General features: G+C 35.6%; 1 protein-coding gene across 1 annotated transcript in view; it reads right to left on the bottom strand.

Annotated features, from left to right (window-relative positions):
* The window catches only part of PXDNL (peroxidasin like), a 361,514-nt gene that overhangs the window by 180,304 nt on the left and 157,573 nt on the right, over positions 1–23,637 (bottom strand). The window contains exon 5 of the mRNA XM_044682749.1: positions 2,199–2,270. Coding sequence (XP_044538684.1) covers positions 2,199–2,270 — 72 coding nt within the window. The remainder of the gene's footprint in view (positions 1–2,198; positions 2,271–23,637) is intronic.

Here is a 23,637-nt window from a genome sequence, read left to right as displayed (position 1 = left end):
CAATATATATATATATATATATTCCAATCATTCCAACACTACTTATTCAATCACTCCCTGATTGACAGATATTCCCTCACTTTCCAACTCTTTCTCACCACAAAAAAAGGGCTACTGTAAATATTTTTGTACAGATAGGTCCTTTTGATTTTTATCTCTTTGGAACTAAGACCCAATGATATTTCTGGGGAAAAGGATATAGAAGGTTTTATAGCCTTTAGGGAATGGTAAAAAATTGCTATCCAGAAAAAACAGATCAGTTCACCCCCAAAATCGCCTCCAACATTTGTCATTTTCTTTTTTGGTCATAATAACTAGTCTGATATCAGGTGGTACCTCAGAGTTGTTTTATTTTCATTTTTATTTTCATTTCACTTATTAATTAAGATTTTGAGACTAGATGGCAGTTCTTAAAATCTCTGTAGGGCTTATTAGTGAAGTACAAGTTGCATATGAGTAAAAAGTGGGATAGAGCGGCCCACGAAAATAATATAATCTCAGCTGCATTAAGATGAGCATAGCGTCAAGAATAAGGGATGTAATCACCTGAATTAGGCAGATGCTATATGACACAGCAGATATGGGTCTGGACCTGGAGTCAGGAAAACCTGAGTTAAAACCCAGCCTTAGATATTTACTTGTCTGTGTGAACATGAGCAAGACACTAAATCTGAGTTGCTTCCTTTGTAAAACGGGGATCATAATAGCACCAACCTCTGAGAGTTGTTGCAAGGATAAATTAGATATTTATAAAGTGTTTTGTACACTTTGAAGCAATAGATAAATACTATCTACTATTATCATCATATATTATTGCTCTGCTTTCATCATATAAAATTTGAAGAACTGTGCTCAGCTCCAGAAAGTTATTTTAAGGAGAATATTTATGATTCAAAGATCATCCTATAAAGGGCAACCAAGATGGTAAAGGCTGTTGAGTTCATGTGACAAAAGAATCAACTGAAACACCTGAGGATACTCTTAACTACAATAAGAGAAGACTTGGTAAGGGGGTGAGGTGTGGAACAAGATCTGTATTTAAATATCTGAATAGTTGTCTTATGGAAGAAGAATTAGGCTTGTTCCTTTTGGCCCCAGAAGGCAGAATCAAGAGATGCTACAAAGAGGAAAATTTAGGCTTGATATGAGGAAAAGCTTCTCAATGATGAAGGCTATTCAAAAGTAGAATGAGTTGCCTTAGGAGACATTGAGGCATATTTGTGTTTGGTTTACAAGTTTATAAATATATATACACGATGTATATATAACATAATGTAATATATGTGTATATTTTTGTATTTATATTTACTGTCCATAGATAAATAATTCAGTCACTTTTCAGTCTTATCTAGTTCTTTGTGAGCCCATTTTGGGGTTTTCTTTGGAAAAGATCCTGAAGTGATTTGCCATTTCCTTCTCTAGATCACTTTACAGATGAGAAAACTGAGGCAAACAGGGTGAATGACTTACCCAGGATCACACAGTTAGTAAGAGTCAAAGGCAAGATTTGAAGTCCGTAAGATGAGTTCTCTGGACTTCAGGCACAGCACTCTATCCACTGTGCCACCCAGTTCTTCCATAGATTGATGGATACACATACAAATCCTCACTAATACCATACTTTCATGTGAATAGGAGAGCCAGCCACTTCAGGTTAGTGTAAACAGCATATAAAAAGGGGGAAAGAACATGAGCTCATAATATAATAAGATGAGCCCATTTTGCATATCCATAAAATGTAGATAAAATAACAGCCAAGTGCCCTTGCTGAAAGTTATTTGGAGTTTGAATGTAGAAATTAGTCCTTACTAAAAAATGATTCATTTTCTGCCTATATTCCTTAATTTTTGCTTTAGGGGAAAATATTAAGCTGAGAAACTACACATGATAGGAATGCTAGAATCAGGCTATAGTTTAGTTCAATCTCAAAGCATCTTTAAAAAGGTGAAATCAAAATATGGGGTATTCTCTTCTGAAGGAAGAAGGAAAGGAGGAATGAGTCCCCAAAGGCCCTCTGGTTTTTCAAGTATAAGATATCTTTGTTTTCCCTCATCCTAGATAATAAGTCAAATCTGTATCTCTTAGACTTCCTGGAGAACACTCTACAGTGGGCCAAAAGGTCACCTAGTGGCTCTGGATCATCAAGGCAGGTTAAATTAACCAAAAAGAAACAAAGTGCTAGAGAAGGCACTACTCACAGTCGCTCCAATTTCTGAAGGTCTCCAAAGGTTTCTGGCTGAAGTGTTTCTATTTGGTTGAAATGAATATACCTGAAAGGAACAAAACACAGAGTTAGGAGATCCTTTTGCTGGGAGCTGCAATAATCAGCTTGTTAGTAATTGGCACTGGAGGGGAAGATGTGCCCTTAGCTAACGCAAAGTACCAGAGACACTTGGAAATAAGAAACTATGTAAGATCCTTGAGTGATTTTCTTTTTTTTTTCTCCTGTTATTGGCCAAACTCAATCTAGGACCCTGCTAGGGAAAGTAAAGCTGATCCCCAGATTAAAGGGAACATCTTGGAATTTATCACTGGAAGAGAGCCAACTCTGGGCAGAAGATAAGAATTTGTCTAGTAAAGTCATTATTTGATTTAATGATTCAATGGGAGTAAAATCAACTCCATGATAATTAGAATTAAGTCACTGGCACTTAAGGAGTCTTAGGGGAAGAATCAAATAGGCCAGGCACTGCTGAAAGCAAGAATTCCTTTTTATTTGATGTGTTGGGGACAAGGTAGAGGAGCCTGGGCTGGGTGTTCTAAGGCTTAACTGGAGATACCTTAGGAAAGAGAGAAAGGAAAGAAAAATGAAGGAAACATCAAAAGAAAGCCCACAGCTAGACACACTCACACAACACAACACAGGAGCCCATTAGGTCTAACAGATGATAATCAGAGTAGTCCATCAAACAGACACTTTGAAAGCAGAATTGGGGAAATATGGGTAAGAAATTCAACCAGGGGTAACACTAAGGAGTCTTCAGGCATGACCAGTAAGCCCTTTCAAAAAGGAGAAAGGGTAACTAGGTGGCCCAGAGGATAAAATGCTGGACTTGAAGTCAAGAAGACTCATATTCCTGAGTTCAAATGTGGCCTCAGACACTTACTAGCTGTGGGGTCCTGGGCAAGTCATTTAATCCTTTTTCCCTCCCTTCCTCATCCATTAAATGAGCTGCAGAAGAAAGCGTCAAACCACTCCAGTATCTTAGCCAAGAAAATCCCAAAATAGTGTCACAAAGCGCTGTACAACAACAACAAAGGAGAAATTTGGGATAATTTCCCCGAAAGCTGTTTCCAAGATAAGGGGGACTGCTTCATCAAGTTCTCTGAGCACTCTGGAGTACCCTGAGAACCCGGAGCACATCTTTTCTTTTGGTAAGGGCTATGCCAGGGTCAGGGAAGTTTAGACATTTTATAAAGAAGTGTGAAGAGCCTCTCAGACAAGTCAGACACGTCGGATTGGTTTCATGGGCCAAAGATGTCCATTAGCTAGACCAGTAATATCCCAAGTAAGGGGCAAGGCTCCTTCGGTGGCTGTGGTCTTCTGAGGGGAGCCACTGACAGACCAGAAGGGTTGTGTGATAAGCCATTTGGAGGGAGGAAGGTGGAGAACATTCCACACTAACTGTGATACCTTGTAAGTATTGTTTCCAAATCTATCACGCTACCCTGATTCCCAGGTTGGTCTTTATGCTCTGTTATGCAAGCCCCTTTTCTGAGGCAAGCAAATGCTCCCTGAGGGCTTCAGAGTTTAAGGGACACTAGGAAAATTAGATTTAGACCCTTTTTTCCCAAGAGTACCTTGTGACCCGGACAGGCACCCTCTGTACTGGGGACAGTGATTTATAAATAAGAATCCCATTTCCATTTTGGGTGGGACAGAGTGAGGCACACAGGTTGAGCATGTATACAGTGTTTGATTGTGATGTCCAATAGAGATATTAATAGACTACCCTTCACCCCAAAAACACCCTTCTTCCAAACTTCCCTATCACTGTCCAGGGTTGGACCATCCTTCTAGTCACTTAGGATTTCATACCCTTGGGGTCAGCTTCAAGTCCTTTCTTTACCTCATTCAATCAGTTGACAAATTCTGCTACTTTATCTTCATATCTATGTACATCTCTTCTATCCTCTTCAGGCTGCCTTCCAAACACAGACCCTTATCACCTGGGCTTAGACTGTTGCAGTAGACTCCTAGATGATTACCTTGGCTAGGGTTTCTTCCTCCAGTCTATTCTAGATACATTTGCCAAAGTGATTTTCCTAAAATGCAAAGTGGACCATGTCCCTTCCCTACTCAATAAACTCTATCACCTCTCAACTTGAGTATACTCCATACTTTTTAAGCATTAAAACATGAAAGGGAAGAAAAATATAGGATGACAGATCAAATTATCTTTATCTCATCTGTTTGTAATTTCCATTTCAGTATAAATTACATTATGGACCTAAGGATTGGTATAGTATCACATACATTTCATAAATAAGTAAAGATAGACATGGACAGGTATTCAAAAGTTTTAATTGATAAGACTATATAATAAAAAAAAATTGAAGACCACTGAGCCAAGCATTGGAATTTTCCAGATAGGAACAGAAGATTATAGCCATGAGGGTTAACACAGAAAGAGCAAAAACCTAAAAGAACCAAAAAGGAGGAAGAGTATGAGTTGAACAGAGACAACTGTTGCATAGGGAAAGGTCAGACCAGAAAAATGTAAATTTTTGTCAAACATGAAATAACAATGCAAATAGAAAGAGCTGTTTTAGCTATTTTTTTCCATTTTAGAAAAAGAAGACAACATTCTAAAGTCCAAGATGAAAAGGAATATTGATGGGGTTTATACTAATATACATATTTGTAAATTTTATTGTCTCATTTTTTTGGAGAGGGCATGAAAGAATATATACCAAAGCTTTGGGGATGAAATGCTGTCAGAATTCAGTGTTCACTCACAGTACAGGCATTTTTACATTCATCATATTTACATACTCATTTAAAGACAAAGTTCTTTGAAGTAATTAATAGTAATACTGAAGGCACATAAGTTTCTATTCCCTTCAGAAATCAAATGATTAACAGGCATGCTCTCAAAAGGAGAACAAGGAAAAGCATATGCATGATGAATCCAACTAGTATGCAGTAGAATCTCTGGTGCCTCACTAACCCAAGTCTTAGAAAATGTAAATATCCCTCTCTTCTACTCATTTCTTATCGTAGCTACTTCAAGACACTGAAATGAAAACTAATTATGAAATATGACAAGTTACAATGAATTGGCTCTAAAAAGTACCCAAAATGGAAAAAGAAATAAATAAATGGTACATAAATTGTTCCTCAAAACTTCTAATCTATATCATGAGAAAGTATATGAGAAGCACTACAAAATTCTGCAGTTTAAAAAGTTACTGATTCAAAGTAAGTATGCTCAAAACAGAAAAGCTGCATGTTTCTTTAGGTTTCAAAATCTGTATAAAAAATACTTAAAGCATACCAGTCACAATGTCTGCTTTTAAAAAGGAAAATAGTTTGAAAGAGAGATAGACAATCAGATTCATGTAAATCTTGTTTTTTCCCCTATGACATTACCATTTTCAAAATACCTAGTGAGGTATATTTTGAATAAGAATAATGACAATAACAAAATAAAATGGATACTACTAGAGACAGAGATACTCTGCCTTATGAATCTGAAAGTCTTTTTCTGCCTTTATTTTCCTCTGTTCTTTGATATCCTGTCCTTTAGTCACATGGCTTCCTCCATCAATAATGGCATTCCTTCATCTGTGGACAAAACATTCTCTATTGATAAATGGTAGAGCCTATTTTTAGCCTGAGGAACTGAGGTAGTCATTGAGGGGACATGATTTTCTGCATATCATGGAACAATGTAAAGGCCAGAGGAAACAAGAACTCACAAACTGGAATCCGTAGCTTAGCAAAGTGCTTTTTATTTAGTCATTTTATTTATGAAGGTATTTTAATCATTTATATCCCACCCGCTCCTAAAAAGTAGTTAAGACACACTACAAGATCAAGACACATAAACACAGGGAAAACTGGAAACCAAGATAACCAAAAGGGAGGAAAAAAGGAGAAATTAATGTACAAAGCACCTGTGCATGAGCTAGTTTCTACAGCTGAGCGCTGAACTTAGATCAGAGTATCTTAGAAGCTAATATAATATTGAGTTATATAGTTCTCATTGTCTAATAAAAACAGTGTTCAAGTTCATCTGAAGAGACAAATATTCCCTGGCACTAAATTTTAGGAGAAATGAATCACCTGGATCCTTCTGTGAGAGTTACCAAGTACCATAATGGACATCGCCTTCATCTATAATTTTACGAAAGATGCAGACATTCTTCAAATGGACATTTCTTATATCAAGAGTGTAAAAGCTGAAGGCATAACATTAAATCTGAGTCAGAGCATTTTTTTCTGGAAGCTAAGATAATCAGATCTATAGCACATATTTTTCTGATGTCCCAACTTAATGTAGGTATAGATCTTGGACAACCTGGGGGAATAGATAGTTAACTCATAGACTTGAAGATGTCTCTCAAATGTCAGCTGTCTCAAGCAAGCTTGTGGCAAGTTCTAGATCTCAGCTAATCCATGACTGAACTCCCTGATGAGCATCTTAAGTGTCAATTATTTTATGTTGATGATATGTACTTTAGAGATTTTTAGGAGGCAGAGTTAATATGCTTTAGGAAGCAGTTATTGCTCTTATGTTTCTCAACCAGAAAGATTAATATCTCATTTTCTAACAACATGATCTGTAGGAAGAGGCAACATGACATAGTGGATAGAAGATCTATTCTAGAATCAGGAAGACTTGGGTTCAAGCCTTAGCCCTGAAAAAAACAGTTGTGTGACTATGGGCAATGTAGAGCCCCAAGCAAGTCTCGAAAACTCCTATGTGCAGTCACCCAACTGCATAGACTGAAATAGTTCCCTCCAGCAAAATAAAGCATAGATCTTATTCTCTTCCCATTCCATTGTACACCAAAGGGTAAATAAATAAGGAGGCTACTCTCCCTGGGCAGGGTCATTTTTTCTCTCAAGAAATAATTTAAATTTTGATCTACTAATGAATTTAGAGAAGTGTTAGTTCAGATCCCAGAGTTTTGTTTTTGTTTTTGTTTTTGTTTTTGTTTTTGCCATAAAGCATAGAAGGGACAGTTTTCATCTAAACAAATTGAATGGCAAGTGTTGCAAATCCATTGCATGGACCACAGATATACATTAGTATGGCCCCCAAAAGAATGCTTTATTTTGAATGAAATGGCATCCTTGTGAATCTTCCAGGATAAGTAAGTCATAACCCTAAGTAGATGAATTCTTAAAGAATGACTATCAAATATAATAATGTAAGTTTTAATATAATAGATTCTAAACTACTCTCACAATAATTAACTAAAGTCAAGCTGCTTAGGACTGCTTTTGGTTTCAGATAATAAAACTATGCCATCGGTGTAGAAGAGGTACTTATTTTGTCAGCAAGAAATCTCCTGAGACCACTTTCAGCTTTACCTGATTGATCTGGTGATTTAAAGTAGATGGAGCCCAACTAGAGGAAGCTAAATGGAGAGTGTGGAAAGATATGTATAACTGACTCAATGATGAGTCACATAACTCATGCAGTCATCAACAGAGATTTTTGCTTTTTGATGGCAAGGACTGTGTCTTTGTATTCTCAAGGACTAGCATAGTATCTGACACAATACTTTTTTAAAAAATTGAATTGAAGCTATATCGTGGTCCGTTTTGTCCCTATTATTTCTGGAACAAATGAGGAACCCCAAAGCCTCATATTTGTTTCCTAGGGTTTTTTTTCCTGTTTGTGTGTTTAAAAAATAAATTAATTATTTAAGAGTGGTTTTTCACTTTGCAAGAGGGAGAATTATAAGAATTTCCAGTGTGTAGATGGGCTAGCTCCCTTGGCTTACTTTCTCTCAAATCTGAATTACTTCAATCTTTTATTATCATTGCCTTCAAATAGGAAAAAGGAGAACTTAAACCCAGCCAGCATTCGTCATAAATATCCTGAATTGTCTGCAAATTGTTCTTAATTATCTGGGACATGAAGATGATGAGGCCAGTTGGTCTGTGATATAATCAGATGGCAATCCATAAATGCAAGAAGAAAACATAACCAAATTTCAAAATAATGATTGTTACCCCTCCCTCCAATTTTTTTTATTTTCTAGTTTGCCATAAGCTATAAGTAGTGTTTAAATATTGATCATACAATTGTTTCTAAACTCTGTTAAAGTGAGTTCTACATTCTTAGATCTGAAAATGTCTCCTTACATCTATCTAAAAACTCTCAATATGAGGCAACAAGGTGGCTTAGTAGATAGAGAGCCAGATCTAGAGCTGGGAGGTCCTGAGTTCAAATCTGACCTCAGATATTTCCTCGCTATATGACCTTGCACAAGTCACTTAATCCCAATTGCCTAGTCCTAATGGCCCTTCTTCCTAGGAACCAATACTTAGTATCAATTCGAAGACCAAAAGTAAGAATTTTTTAAAAAATCTATCAATGTACTTTAACATTTCCATAAAATATTGTGCATATGTAGCTACTTAACATGTTTCTTTTTTAGGGAGGAACTCAATCATTAGGTTCACTCTAGAATTTTAATTTCAGACACTATTGCTACTCAGTTGTACAGTGCTTCCCCTTGAATACAATATGCCAATTCCATCAGCCAAGAAGTACAACCGCTCCTAGTTTCTGATGGTTTCAACTTCAAACACTGTAAGGAAAGCAGTTGGTATGTGAGTGTCTCTTAATGAATGTTAAAAAGGTACAAAGGAGGACTTTACTGCTGGCAGAGGAGCAAAGCACATCCCCAAACTGTGCACGTGGCAGGAGAGGAGGGTATCCTTATCTGTCCTCACATGTGCTGCCATTGGATTAGAGAGTTCTTCGTGACAAAGTTCCTATACCATTGCAGATCTGTACCTGTTCTATCATTTATAAATTCTATTAGTGAGTTGCCTTGAGGTTGAAGGAACTTGTTCATTCAAAGAGCTAGTGTATGTCAGAGGCAGGATGTGAACTCAAGTCAAGATGATAATAAGATCTCAAGGTCTTTTTCAGATGTTAAAAAAAAATCCTAAAATGTTTTTATCTTTTAGTCAACTTTACTCTGAAAATCTTAAGCTTTACACTCTCTCCTTTTTCCATCTTGATTCTACTCTTTTTTCAGCCTAAATTAGTTCTTAACCTACTGTCCACAGACACCTAAAAGATCAGTGGACTGATTTCAGGGGGTCCATCAACTTGGATGAGAAAAAAATTACATTTTTATTTCAAAATCATTTGTTTCCCTTCTAATGCTATGTACATTATTTCATGCATTATAGGTTTCACCAGACTGCCAAAGGAATCAGATAAGTTCTTCTACTTACTACTTCATGATCTAAGGCTGGTTAATTTTCTGGGTCTCATTCCAGCCAAAGGATACCATGATAGAAAAAAGGCTAAAATTTCTTGATCTAGATATATATAGCATTCAAACTGCTAGATGGAATCTCAGCATATCTTTTGTAAAGATTCATATGAGTGGCAAGTCCCAGCTAAGATATTTCCAAATGTTATTTTTAGCAAAACTCCACATATGAAGGGCTAAATATTATTATTCTCATTTTTGCACACTTCTTCCAGGTAAAGTTTTATGAAACCAATATGCACCTTCCAGGACATAGTCTAAAGTATAAACCAGAAAACTGAGGCATAAGTTTTAATGAAAAAAACATTTATGAAAGTATAATGACTCACTATCCAGAAAAGCTATGATTTCCTTGGGAAAAGACTTCCAACTTTGAGATATGAGTTTTATTACTGTATATCTGCAATTACATCTGTTTAATTACATTTCTCATGACAATACCATAGAATCATAGGTCATAAAGACACTTGGAGGTTATCTGACATGTTCCTCTTTCCCAACATAAATGGAAATGCCAATCTCATTTCATTCTATGTCTCATGAGAACATGCCATTTTTTGAGCATTCACAATGTAATTGCTAGTATCAATAGTAATTGCTAGTAGGGAGTAAATGTTCACCTATAATACTACCACCAAGCATTATAGGATTGAAAGACCAATCAACGGGACACCTTTCCAACATACCCAAAACACTTAAAATAAGAATATGTGGCCCAAATTAAGAAACAAAAAATCTAGATGGAGAATGACTTTCAGGAGGTATAAGTTAATGGTATTGATTTACCTTTCAGCATGCATTTTCTGAGCCAAATAAAAACAAATGCGCTCTGAGTCTGGGAATTGCCTTGTGTAAAAAGTAATTTGGGAAATGTATAAAACTACATTTCCCGTGATCCAACATGGTCCAACTGGTTTCCGTTTCCGACGTCTTGACGCAGGGGAGAGCTTAAATCTCCTGGGTTAGGAGGGAGTGTCTCTTCTTTGGCGAGTAGAGGGCTTGGCTAGGAGGCAGTATGGAGGCGGCAGTTTTGAATGCTTACAAGCGCGTGGTCTAATGATTTTATCTATCAACATGGCTTTAATTAAAATACTAATATATATTATTATACCAGCCTTTATCATTTTTCATTTTTATACTTGGCAACCCTGATCTAGCTTAAGAGAAGAATAAAAGATGTGAAGTGTATTTGTCTGTAGCTAACGATAAAGTTGGGTGGGAAGCAGTTGAGGAATAGTCACAGACATTAAAGGAACTACTTTCCATTTTCTTAAGGCCTTTTTATCTCTGTTGCAAGGGGGCCGATAAAGGGTGATGACAAAGGAAGCCTCTGAGCGAGGAGGAATATCTGCATGGGCAATGAAGGCTCTGAAAGAGAAGGGCACTCTCCATGTCTGTGTCTAAAGATGAAACCCTAAGTGAAGAGAAGATAAACCTACTGGAATAAAGAACAGAGAAGGGTAGCCAACAGCTGCAACCTCCTTAATGATTTTCCAGTCAAGGTTTCAAGTCAGCAGTATTCTGTCATAAAAGGATTGCTGGATTTGGAATCAAAGGGATTGGGGACAGATCTTAGCTCTGCCACTTACTACCTCTGTGATCTTGGACAAGTTACTTCTCTGGATCTCAGTTTCTTTAAATGTAAAATGGAGGTGGACCTAAATAATCACAAGTTTCCCTTCCATCTCTAAGTCTGTGACTTTGTAGACTAATAATTCACAATGACCTCTACTATTACTATGATTCAAAGATTCATTATGACTTACATTGGACTAAAATGTTCCTCTCTTTTTTCAGAGTCTAAAATTAAAAAGGAGTGCCACTATGTTCACAGCAGTCTTTAGGGATCTCTATTCAACCAACAAATGATTCTTGAAGTTTAAGAGTTAAGTATCTGAATAGGCAATCTTTATTTGGGAAAATAGCTATTTTGACTTACATCATTTTAAGAAAAGTTTGATTAAATTCCATAGTCACTGAGTTATGAAAATAGTCAGTGTGGCAGAGAAAAAATTTTACTGTATTTAAATATGTTATGCTTATATCAATAAATGGTTTGATTAGCATTTTAATAGAAGTATTCAGTCCATTAATTTTGTTGTTGTTGTTTCTGACTTGGGTTGGATAGAGGATAGGACCTGGAATCCGGTAGACCTGAGCTTGAATCCTGCTTCAGAAATTCCTTACTTGTGTAATTTTGGGTAAGTCACAAACTTTTTGTGCCTCAATTTCTTCATCTGTCCCATTTAGATAATAACATACATTTTACAGGATTGTTATGAGTATCAAATAAGTTAACATAAGAGCTCTTTGCAAACCTTAAAATGCTATGTAAATACTATTAATGTTTACAAATCACCTGAGAAAGTTCAAAAGTATTTTTAAAATAAAGTCACCAAATCACTACACTATAAAACAATTGAAATGGACTTTTGATTCCTTGTTTCTATTTAATATCACAATATCACCCTTATTGAGCAGACATCAGACATTTATGTAAACATGCATATAACTACATTATCTTCCAACTCTACTAAAGTCCTCTTCTGATGCTTCCTCCTGGTACTGTGGTAATCATAGTTTTCCAAAGCATAGCCCAGCAAACCACAGTTTCTAATAGATCTTCCAAAACTGAAAAGGTACAAATGCAATACTGGCAATGGACAATATGTCTGTTGTTATGAGGTTCTGTCCTCTTAAGGGCATTCTGCTCCTTCTCTCTTGGTTATCTAATCAATTATCATGGTTTCAATTATTGTCTCTATGCAGATAGCTCCTAGATTTGTATATCCAGACCTGAACTCTCTCCTGACAACCAGTCTCACATTACAATCTGCCTCATAAACATGGATGACCAAATGGATATTTCCTAAGCACTTCAAACTCCAAGTGTCCAAAACAACTCATTATTAACCTATAAACCTACCTTTCTCCTAATGTCCTTATTTCAGGCAAGGGCAACATCATCTTCCATGTAACACAGATTTTTTACCTCACTCATCCCTTTACCTCCAACACTAATCCATTTCCTTGTATTCACCAGATTTTATTGATTCTGCCAGCTTATCACTCACATATTTTGCCTTTTTTCCCACTCACATGGCCACCATACTCATTCAGAACCTCATGACTCCTTGCCTGAACTATGCAATAGACAAATTGATCTCCCTTCTTCCATCTATTCTTCACATGATTGACAAAAAGTGATATACAGGTATCCATTCCTTCCACATCATGACTTTTTAAAAATGTCATTGAAACGTGAACAGAACCAGGAGAACAATGTATATAGACAGAAAACTGTGAAAGACTCAACTATTATCAGCCAAGCAAGTTCCCAAGATATCCATGAAGGACCATGAAGAAAAATGCTATCCACAGCAAAAGAAGAAATTGTTGGAGTCTGATTACAGATCAAAGTATCCTCCCACTTTATTTCCTTCACAGATTTCTTATTGTATGTGTGATATGTGTCTTCTGTCATGGCATGAGCAATATGGAAATATGTTTTACCTGAAAGCATTGGCATAACCTATATCAGACTTTTACTGCCTCAGGAAGTAGTAAAGGAAGAAGGAGAAAATCTGAATCCTAAAGTGTCAGAAAACAACTATAAAGAATTATTTCTACGTGTAACTAAAATAATAAATTAACTAGTGATTAAAAAATAAAACATTGAAATCATCTGAGATTAAATTTACTTAGAAAACTAAAGATTCAGGAAGTTTATAACATCTACTAGTCTCTTGAGTCTAAAATAGCCACAGGATCTCCAGATTTGCTCTCCAAGTGTGCTCAAAGTCATTCTTTGTTCAAAATATTCCTGCTTGCCCAAAAGGATATCAAACTGTGCCTACCCTTTGCCCCAGCAATAACACTACTAGATCTGTATCCCAAATAGATTAAAAATAAGAGGAAAGAGGCAGCTGGGTGGCTCAGTGGATTGAGAGTCAGGCCTAGAGACAGGAGGTCCTATGTTCAAATCCAGCCTCATACACTTCCCAGCTGTGTGACCCTGGGCAAGTCACTTGACCCCCATTGCCCACCCTTACCACTCTTCCGCGTAGGAGCCAATACACAGAAGTTAAGGGTTTAAAAATGTAAAAAAATAAAATAAAATAAAAATAAGAGAGAAAATCTACCTATACAAAAACCTTTATAGAAACTCTTTTAATCATGGCCAAAAACTGGAAACTGAAAGGACACCATTAAATGGGGAATGGATGAACAAGTTGTGGTATATGATTGTAAAGAAATACATGTGTTCCATAAGAAACGACTACCAAGAGAATCACACACATGCAAAGAAGATACCTGGAAAGGGTTATGTGAAGCAATGCAAAGTAAAGTTAGCAGAACCAGAAAAATACTATATGCAGTAATAACAATAATGTATTATGATCAACAGTGAATAACAACTATCATCAACAAGATAAGGATCCAAGACAACTCCAAGAAACTTATGACCAAAAAAATATAAACTGCTCTATAAGGAACAGAGTCTGAATGCACATTGAAACATACCATTCTTTACTTTATTTCTTCCATGAATTTTCTCCAGTGTAAGCAATATGTGTCTTCTTTCTCAAAACTACGAACATGGAAATATATATTATATAATAATATATTTGCAACCAATATCATATTATCTACCTGACTTCTCAGGGAGGGCAGAAGGGTTGGAATGGAGAGAGAGAACATGGATGGAAAAATATCAGAATCTTAATATTAAAAATTATATTGACATGTAATCTGGAAAAAATTTAAATGTATTATTTTTTTAAACCCTTACCTTCTGTCTTGGAGCCAATACTGTGTATTGGCTCCAAGGCAGAAGAGTGGTAAGGGTAGGCAATGGGGCTCAAATGACTTGCCCAGGGTCACACAGCTGGGAAGTGGCTGAGGCCAGATTTGAACCTAGGACCTCCCGTCTCTAGGCCTGGCTCTCAATCCACTGAGCTACCCAGCTGCCCCTTAAATGTATTATTTTTTAAAAGGAAAAATACTCTTGCTTTAGCTAAGCAAATCTTTTGGGTGTCTATTAAGCATCTCATTTAATTCCTATTGAATGCAAACTACCAGGGGACTTGCCAAATTAAGCCTATCCCAGAATAGGTGCTTGTCTAAATACTACTGTAACCACCCTACTCCCAAAACCCCAAACCCCATCACTAGCACACCAAAGAGCATATGCAAATATTGTCTATTTATCCCTGGAAGACTGAGTAGAAACTTCAAAAAGAACAGATACCCTCTGCCTACTTCTACCTCTGTATGGCTCAGTTAGTTGCTGAACTAGAAAAAACTGATGATACAGGGTTAAGCACTTGGTAGAAGAATGACCACTATCTAAAGGCAGCTTTTGAGAGAATATGTGACTTCAAATAGACATCCTTCCCTATCCCAGTATAATGGAAAACTGGAGCATCTTTTCCCCATGTGGAGTAGAGACTCAACTAACCGGTGTGCACCTGAGATCTTTGCCTGCTTTATCTCTCCTATTGTGTTTCCTTTCCCCTACAACTAACACCATAAATATCAAAAGGTCCTTGGAGGTCTCCAAGTGCAAACAACAAAGGTAGCGTCAACCAAGGGTTTGACATTGCAGCTGCAGTAGAAGGACTAGGTTTTCATAAAGGAAAATACCAGCGCTGAAGAGCAATGTCCCTGGGAAAATAATTCCACTTGATGTCTGATTGGAAAATACTTAATAGAGATGAAATGTGAAATGTCTAATTAGTGGCTTTCCATGAACTGTTTATGTTCCAAGTAGGCCTTAATATTTATATTCTAACTGAAGATATCAGTAAAGTTACTGAAATATGTTCTAATAATTCTATACTTCTCTATTGTTTATCCTTTTCTTTTCTGTGGGAGGGATAAACCACCAATTTTATACCTGATTTATGCTTATACATTATGTTCCTTTAAAAAAATCCCCTTTCTGGAGAGAACCTTTAGACTTTGAGTCTATAACCATTTCTATAATTAGAACTCTTTTAAAAAATAGCTTTCTTTAGAATAGCTGGGGTGATGGTGAAAAGCCAATAGATGTGAGGATTGGGTATCTTATTTCCCTTTTGAGAAGTCAGGCAACCCCAGAACAATTAATCAGATCAAACACAGATGGCTGGTAGAGAGCAGGAGTGGCACAGGTTGCCAGTCCCTGTGGTCTTAGTCAAGCAGTGCCTAGCTAGCCATTGTATTAGATTATTAAATGTCCCTTCCATGGAATACTTATAAAGCCACATACCTAAAAAATCTTGGGGGCTATACTCCTTCTGAAATAAGCAAAATGATAGTGTTATATACTTATCTGGAAATACTTAGATAAAAAATGCTTAAAAGAAAGTGGGAACAGATATAATCTCATATTCTTTCTGCTTTATGATATATCTTATCTACATTAAAAACAACAAAGCAACATGTTCTGAGATACATAGTATATATGTTAATGTGTATACTTAAACATGTAAATATGTGTATATATTATAGAGGAATGCTTACCAGTACTACAATTTTGTGTAACTGGAAAAAGAAAAGAAACTTTAGCTTCTGTTTAATTTTTCAAAAAATTAAAGAAATTGGAACAAACTCCTAGTAATCAGAATTTTCCCCAAATGGAAAAGATTGTCTTTTCAGTTAATGAGTCACCTACACCAGAAGAATTCAAGCAAAGTCTGAATGATATAGGGAATGATAGAGGGGATTCATCTTCAGAAGCAGACTGGATTGAAGAACTTTTGTGTGTCCTTTGACCAACACTGAGATTTAATGAGTGTATCTAGAAGAGCTTTACAGTGTTACAAGTATGAGGAGTACATCAGAAAAGAGTCCCGGAGTTCACGGCGAGAAGAGAAAAGCAGTCGGGAAAATATACGCAGCCAAAGGAAAAAAAAGTAATGCAGAGATGTAAGAAAAATATATAGAAGTGAAGAATGAATTGATCTTGAAACCAAGAGTGAGGAGAACCACTTTGATGGTACAACCCCTACAACTTCTAAGAAGTAAGATAATGTTGGGAAAGGAACAAGCATGAAAGCCCTCCGGTAGGAGTGTTTTCTATAAAATACTAGGGAATCCAGTGAGAGAAAGATTAAAATAATCCAGGATGGATATGGCTGTGGGAGACTTTGATTTTGCTTACAGAGATCAGAATTAAAGGGAGAATGTACAGGGTTGCCCTTAGTGGCTAAGAGTGTATGGGGTGGGAGGGAGATGTAATAATTATAACTCACATTTATATAGTTCTTAAAGGTTTTCAAAGTGTTTTCCTCACAATATTGTGAGGCATGTTGTGCATATTACAGATGAGGAAACTGAGGCTTAGTAAAGCTAAGTGACTTGCCCCTCATCCCACCGTGTTGAATCCAGGATTCAAATACGTCATTTCTATGCCCAGCTTTTTACACTCTGCTTACAATATTCTGACAACAGAGAGAGGGCTATATTTAAGGCAAATCAAATAGTACAAATCCATGCCCCTAATTTCTAAAATGAACCTTTAGAGGAGCTGGTGATATATGTAGAAGCAAGGAAGGGTGATCTTTCTTCCTTGCTCTGGTGATAATGGGAAGGATGGCTACGGAGGGATTATATGTACAAAAACTCTGGGTCATCTTTAGCAGCCACTGATCCAGGCTCTCTCCTCTTTGACAGTTGAGATTCCAATCTGAGTCACTGCTAAGCTGCCAGGAAGACAGGAGGATGAAGGCAATTGCCTCCATTCTCTGTGAAGAATAATTCAAAGGATATGGTGGACTGGTACAACAATATTAGACTACTTCCTGAAGGGAAAGAAAAGAATGCAGCATCTGTCAGAGACCAGTAAATTGAGCTGCTTGACTTTAGGTAAAGATGCATAGTTTTGTCTCTTCCAGGTTCACCCTAAAAGACCAACAAATAGCCCATTTGAAATCCCCTTTAGGAGTAGCTAGATGAATAAGTGGATAGAGAGAGCCAGGCCTGAAAATGGGAGGTTCTGGGTTCAAATATGACTTCAGACACTTTCTAGTTATATAACCCTGGGCAAGTCACTTAACCCATATTGCTTATCCCTTCCTGCTATTTAGCCTTGAAACCAACACTTAGTATCAATTCTAATGCAGAAGGTATGGGTTTAAAAAAAAAAAAAGAAATACCCTGTGTAAGAGATGAGTTTAGTTGCAATATTGTGCAGTGGACTACACAACAAAAGACAAGATACTTTTGGAATTGTTACCCTCATAAGTCAATCTCTCAGTTTCCATAGGTGATTCTCAAATATTATATCTGTGAGATAAAGAATAGTTTCCAATCTTCTCTGGTAAAGAGATTTTCCACACCAGAAAATTACCCCACTGAAATCAAAAGTTAAGGGACATTGATAGAAAGAGATTATTAGAAATTGCATTGACATAAGAAAATAGAAAGAAATCACAGGTTCAGAAGAGAAAAGAGATGACAAGGGGAGAGGAGAGGGAGGTGAGTGAGGGGAAGAACATCAAGGAACAGAGACAAAGATAGAGATAGAGAGAAGCAGAGACAGTGAGACAGCAGAAGAGAGGGAGAGATAGAAGGGGGGGGAAGAAAGTGAGGGAGAGGGAGAGGAAAATAATGTAATCTTATCAATCTAGTCCAATCCATATTTGAAGAAGAGGCACATCCCTGCCAAACTCACCTATCCTTTGCTTAAAGATTAGTGAGAGGGAAATCTCCCAAGAAATCTCCCAAGGCAGTCACTCTCTCTCAAACAGGATGCCTTCAAGTATTTTAAAGCTATCACATCTCCATTTAGTATCACTTCTCCATGAAATTTTAACCATTTCTACTACTATGGTCTGATCTCAATTCCTTTACCATCCAGATCACCTTCCTCTTCATAGCCTTTTTTGGGATACCATACCACATTTTTTTACTCATCTTGAACTTGTTCTTTAATAAGCTTCTTCGATCTTTTTCAGATAATTTGCTAAGCTAGCAATTCTCCTATCTTATACATTTGGAATGAAACTAAATGAAAAACTACAATTGATGCTATTACATTCTTATTCATTGGATGAATTCATTCATTTGGGTGAACCCAAAAATTTTACCTTATCAAGAACTTTTTGGATCCTGTCTGTCTTTTAACATGTTAGTTATCACTCCTCACTGTGCAAATTACATAAACATGCCAACTGTTGCTTTAAACACTCCTTGATAAAAATGGTGAATGACATAGAGCCAAGCAAAGATACCTGGGGCACTCCACTAGAGACTTTTTTTTCCAAGTCGTCATACAGTAAAATCATCATGACTACTTTGGGGGGGTTTGGATCTTTGACCAGTTAAATTATTTTTCAGTTGATAAAAAGAAAGGAAAGCAATGATAGATTTTATGAAAAGAGTTTTCAATTAAATAAGAGGTATGATATCATAGTCAAGGGGAAAATGACTCAAGAAGTGAGAGGCTGTAAAAATATTATTGAATTTTAATTTTATTTTTTAATTTATTACTTTTTCCAAATCAGGAAGAAAAACTGACATAGAAATAAACACTGAGAATTCTCTGAGAAGCCCAGATTTTAAAAGGATCACACCATAGAAAACTGGAAAGAAGGCATAACCAAGAATGAAAAAAAGTTCCAAATTTAAATCCTATCTCACATACTAACTAGTGCATGACACTAGACAAGATATTTAACTGCCTTTATCCTCAGTCTTTAAAATGGTTATCATCCCTGTAGCATTTGCCTGATAGAGTTGTTCTGGGATCACATGATATAAGGTATATAAAATGCTCACAATGCAAATGTCTGTTATTATCTATTTGTTATTATTACTTAATAAGTTTCAGCTCCCAAATAGGCACTTCAATAAATGTTAAAATGCTTATAAAATTTTAAGCTAGCATAAATCCATGAGAGATAATTAATATACTATTTGAAAGAGCAAGAATAAAAAAGGGGGGATCTTGGCAGGCTGGAATACTGGGTTAGCTTTAACAAGTCTCCGCTCAGTAAGAGGTAAATTCTTCAAAGAGAGTTTGATTTTGGTTTCTGTCTTTGTATTCCCAGAACAATTTTTAGGCACTTAGAAGACTTAATAATTTTTTATAATTGTTGTTAATGAAATTTAATAGGAATAAGTGTAAAAGTTTACACTTGGGTTCAAAAAATTGATTTTTCAAGTACACAACTAGAGAGGCATGGTTAGATAGCTATCTGAAAATGATCTGAGGACTTTAGTACACCACAAGCTCCATGAAGCAACTGTTGTGATATAGGAACACCAAAAGGAGTAAACTACAAAAATCCTAGTCAAGACACTAACAGGTAGATTCTAGCAAATGTTTAGAGACCAACTAATACCTCATAAAACACAATTTCAAAAACAGAGAAAACACTCAGTTGAATTTCTTTAATGGCAGTTTAAGACCTAAAACCTAACTTATGGAAGATGGAAGCTAAAATTAATTATTTAATTGATTGATTGATTGATTGATAAATGAAAGAAGATCATATATTGTTCACAGCTAAGATTAGAAGAATCCTTAACCAAATAAGTGTTAGAAATTTTAAAGACAAAATAGATAATTTTGATTAAGCAAAATTAAAAAACACAAAGAAGTGAAGCTATTGACTGGACAAAATGTCTCTGCATAAAAGATTTATGATTGGGTAGCTCAATGGATTGAGAGCCATGCCTGGAGATGGGGGGTCCTAGGTTCAAATCCGGCCTCAGACACTTCCCAGCTGTGTGACCCTGGGCAAGTCACTTGACCCCCATTGCCTACCCTTACCACTCTTCCACCTATAAGTCAATACACAGAAATTAAGGGTTTAAAAAAAATTAAAAAAAAAGATTTATGATTGGGAACAAATGGCCAAGATATATAAGGATTATAAGCACAAATATATATATACATTCATATATATGTATTTATATTTTATGTATTTGGTTTTTATGTATATAAACATATAAAACCAAAAAAAAACAAAAACAAATGAACAAGTAGTCAAAGGATGTGAACTTATGGTTCACTAAAAGAATTACAAATTATTAGAAACTCAGCTCCAAATCACTTCTGAAAATAAATAGAGTTTTTAAAAATAAGTATTCACTTCAGACATTAAATTGGCAAATTATGCCCTTACTAGCCCTTTCTGTGGTAGTAAAGAATTAAAAACACAGGAGACCATCAGTAGTGAAGTTTTTTAAAATTATGGTGCATGAATATAATGGAATATTATTCTAAGAAATTATGAATATGAAATTCTAAGATTTATAAACATGAAGAATTCAGAGATGCATAGGGAAATTTCTGTGAGCTTATATAGAGTATTATGAGTAAAGAGAAATCAAGAAAACATTGTAAACAATGACTAAAAGAGGAATGGAAAGGGCAAGAAAATGAACCTGAATATTGCATATTTATACTGAAAAAAATTGGCCCAGGAGAAGAATTGAGAAAATACACCTTTCTTCCTTCACAGCAGAGGTAGGGGAATGTGGAAGTGGTGTGCTGAATGTGCTGCCAGCTATACTTGATTTTAGATAGTTTTGCTGAACTATTCTTTCTCCTTTTTTGTTGCAAAGAATGATTCATTAGATAGAGAAGTAGAAAGTGATATGTATTCAGGTGTTAGATGTTTCTTCAATGGTGGTTTTCAGAGAAATTGAATGACTACTTGGGAAATGAGAATAGGTAATCTTGTTCAAATAGAATTTAGACTGACTAAATCATCTTTGAGGTCCCTAGCAGTTCTATGATTTTACGAATTCTGAATTTTTGGAAGTATAAGCATGGTATATATAATGTACATCATAAGAGAAGATTGAATTCAACCAGTAATTTCATAGAGGATCTCTCTGAAAATTTTACTCATTTTTTAAAGTACTTTCAATTGATTACTTTTTACTAAATAGTAAACTTGCTTCTGATCTAGTAAGATTATACAAAATCTTCATGGAAACAAAATGAATGAGGAAGGCCTAACTATTTGAAAATCTATTACTATTTGAAAGTCTATTGAAAATCTATTTGCATAATCCTTTCATTTAAATTATCATTAATATAAAGATATTTTCATACTCCATTTTATGTACTACCCAGGGCAATCTTACTGCTTAGTAAAATGTAATCAATTGAAAGTATTTTAAGCAAATGAGTAATTTTTTCAAATTAAACCAATGGTCAAATTCAATTTTCTATTACTACATATATGTCAAAATTTAATATTTTTATTGGTTATCTATTTGAAATTAGCCAAATGTTTATCATTCAGAAGCATGATTTAAATCCTCTCATATATAGGATACTGATCAAGGTAAATATCAATTCAGATAATGTAAAGGTTTGAAATGTCCTGAGAAGGTAACTCCAACAGAATTTTGCTGCTGAAAGAGCACTGATTTGTAAGGATCTGACTTTTTATTTACTAAAATGATGACCACAGGGAAGCTGCTTTACCCATGAGGTCCTGGGTTTCTTCAATTCTAAAATAAGACTGTTGGATTAGATATTCTCTAAGAACTCTCCTCAGTTCTTGAAAGCTAATGGTTCTATGATCTCCAAAACCACATCTGGATTAGAAAATCCTTCAATAATATCTAGAAGTGGTCACTCGGCCTTTGCTCAAAAGACCTCTGGTGAGAGAAACCCCCTCATTGTCTCCTAAGACAGACAACCCACTCAACTTTTGGACAGATTTTATTGCTATAAAAGTTTTCTTTACATTGCAACTAAAACTCACTTTGTGTTCCCAATGCATTACAACTCAGATTGATTTCATTCAAGAGATTTCATCCAAACACAGAAGTTGACAAGAACCCTTGCCTGTATGATTTTTTATTTATCCACATACACCAAAGCTGGGAAAGTATTTAAGAGGGCAGTATATCTTATGTGGTTAGAGCTTGTACAGTTGTACGTAAAACTACCATGTCTGTATCTTCAGAAACAGTCTTTCCTCCCTCCTTCCCTGGTTGACTTGAATCCAAAACAACCACAAAACAAAACAAAACAAAACAAAACAAAACAAAACAAAACAAAACAAAACAAAACAAAACAAAACAAAACAAAACAAAACAAAACAAAGCAAAGCAAAGCAAAGCAAAGCAAAGCAAAGCAAAACAAAACAAAACAAAAACCCCAACAAGCAAGTGATTCAACCTGTCTTTGGCTCTGAGGTAGCATAGTTATATCTCTAATGCCTGCAATTTATTATACTTCATTGTGCAGCACTCTCACTTTCAGATTTACTGGTCTAAAATCTTCCAAATACAATCACGAGTATGTGGGCCTGGGGGGTGGGGGGGGGGGGAAGGGGAGAGGAAGAACACTATAATCACATCAGTGAAAAGAAATCTTAGTCCCCAAAATCATTGCTATAAACTAGATTATACATGTTCAGCTCTGCCAGATTTCCTTATCTTTCTTCATATTATTTGGTTCTATTCTTGGAATATTTAAGTAATCATATAAAAAGGTATATAATAGCTTTCAAAATTTCTGAAGGAGCCTTTCAATTACTTGCCTTTTATGCTAGAATTTAGCATTATAATTTAAGAACTGCATGCCACCTTTATTTCCTCCAATTATAAAACAAGAGAAAGTATGTGCCTTCAGTTTTGGATATGATTTATCTTTGTTTTGATGAAATGATGTATTACAAGTTTCAGGAAGAAAATGAATTATTCAGGTTTTGAAAAGTAAATTCTAGATTTGTGCGAATCCCCCTGAAAGGAAAATGAACTATAAAGAGGGTGGATAGCCAGTTTCCCATAATCTGAGCCAGAGTCACATTATACTTCTGTTTAATTCAATTTATATAAAATATCTGATATGCAAGAGGTAAAGCAGATATTTAATTTTTTAAATCTACAGAACTTCTTTAAATAGAAATGTAAGTTTAAATCATCTGTCCTAATAAGGTTAATTTTCATTTGGCCATACAACAGATACAGTGGCATTTACGTAAGCCTATACTTTGTATGTTAGCACTGACAGAGACAAACTACATTTTTTCTAAGAATGTGCTTTCATTTATATTCCTCCTACAAAGTAAAATTCTTGATATTCAAAAAGCCTGCCTGAAAAGTAATTTGATTTTTTTCATTACTGTTACAAATGATTTCTATTGATAATGTGCTCTACCTTGGGATCACAAATTAGTTAAAATATATTAACATCTCTGAGACGGT

This window comes from Gracilinanus agilis, chromosome 1 (genome assembly GCF_016433145.1).
Source record: "Gracilinanus agilis isolate LMUSP501 chromosome 1, AgileGrace, whole genome shotgun sequence".
In the NCBI taxonomy this organism is placed as follows: Eukaryota; Metazoa; Chordata; class Mammalia; order Didelphimorphia; family Didelphidae; genus Gracilinanus; species Gracilinanus agilis.
Note: the sequence above shows the minus strand (reverse complement) of the source record. Positions and strands in the feature narration are given on the sequence as shown.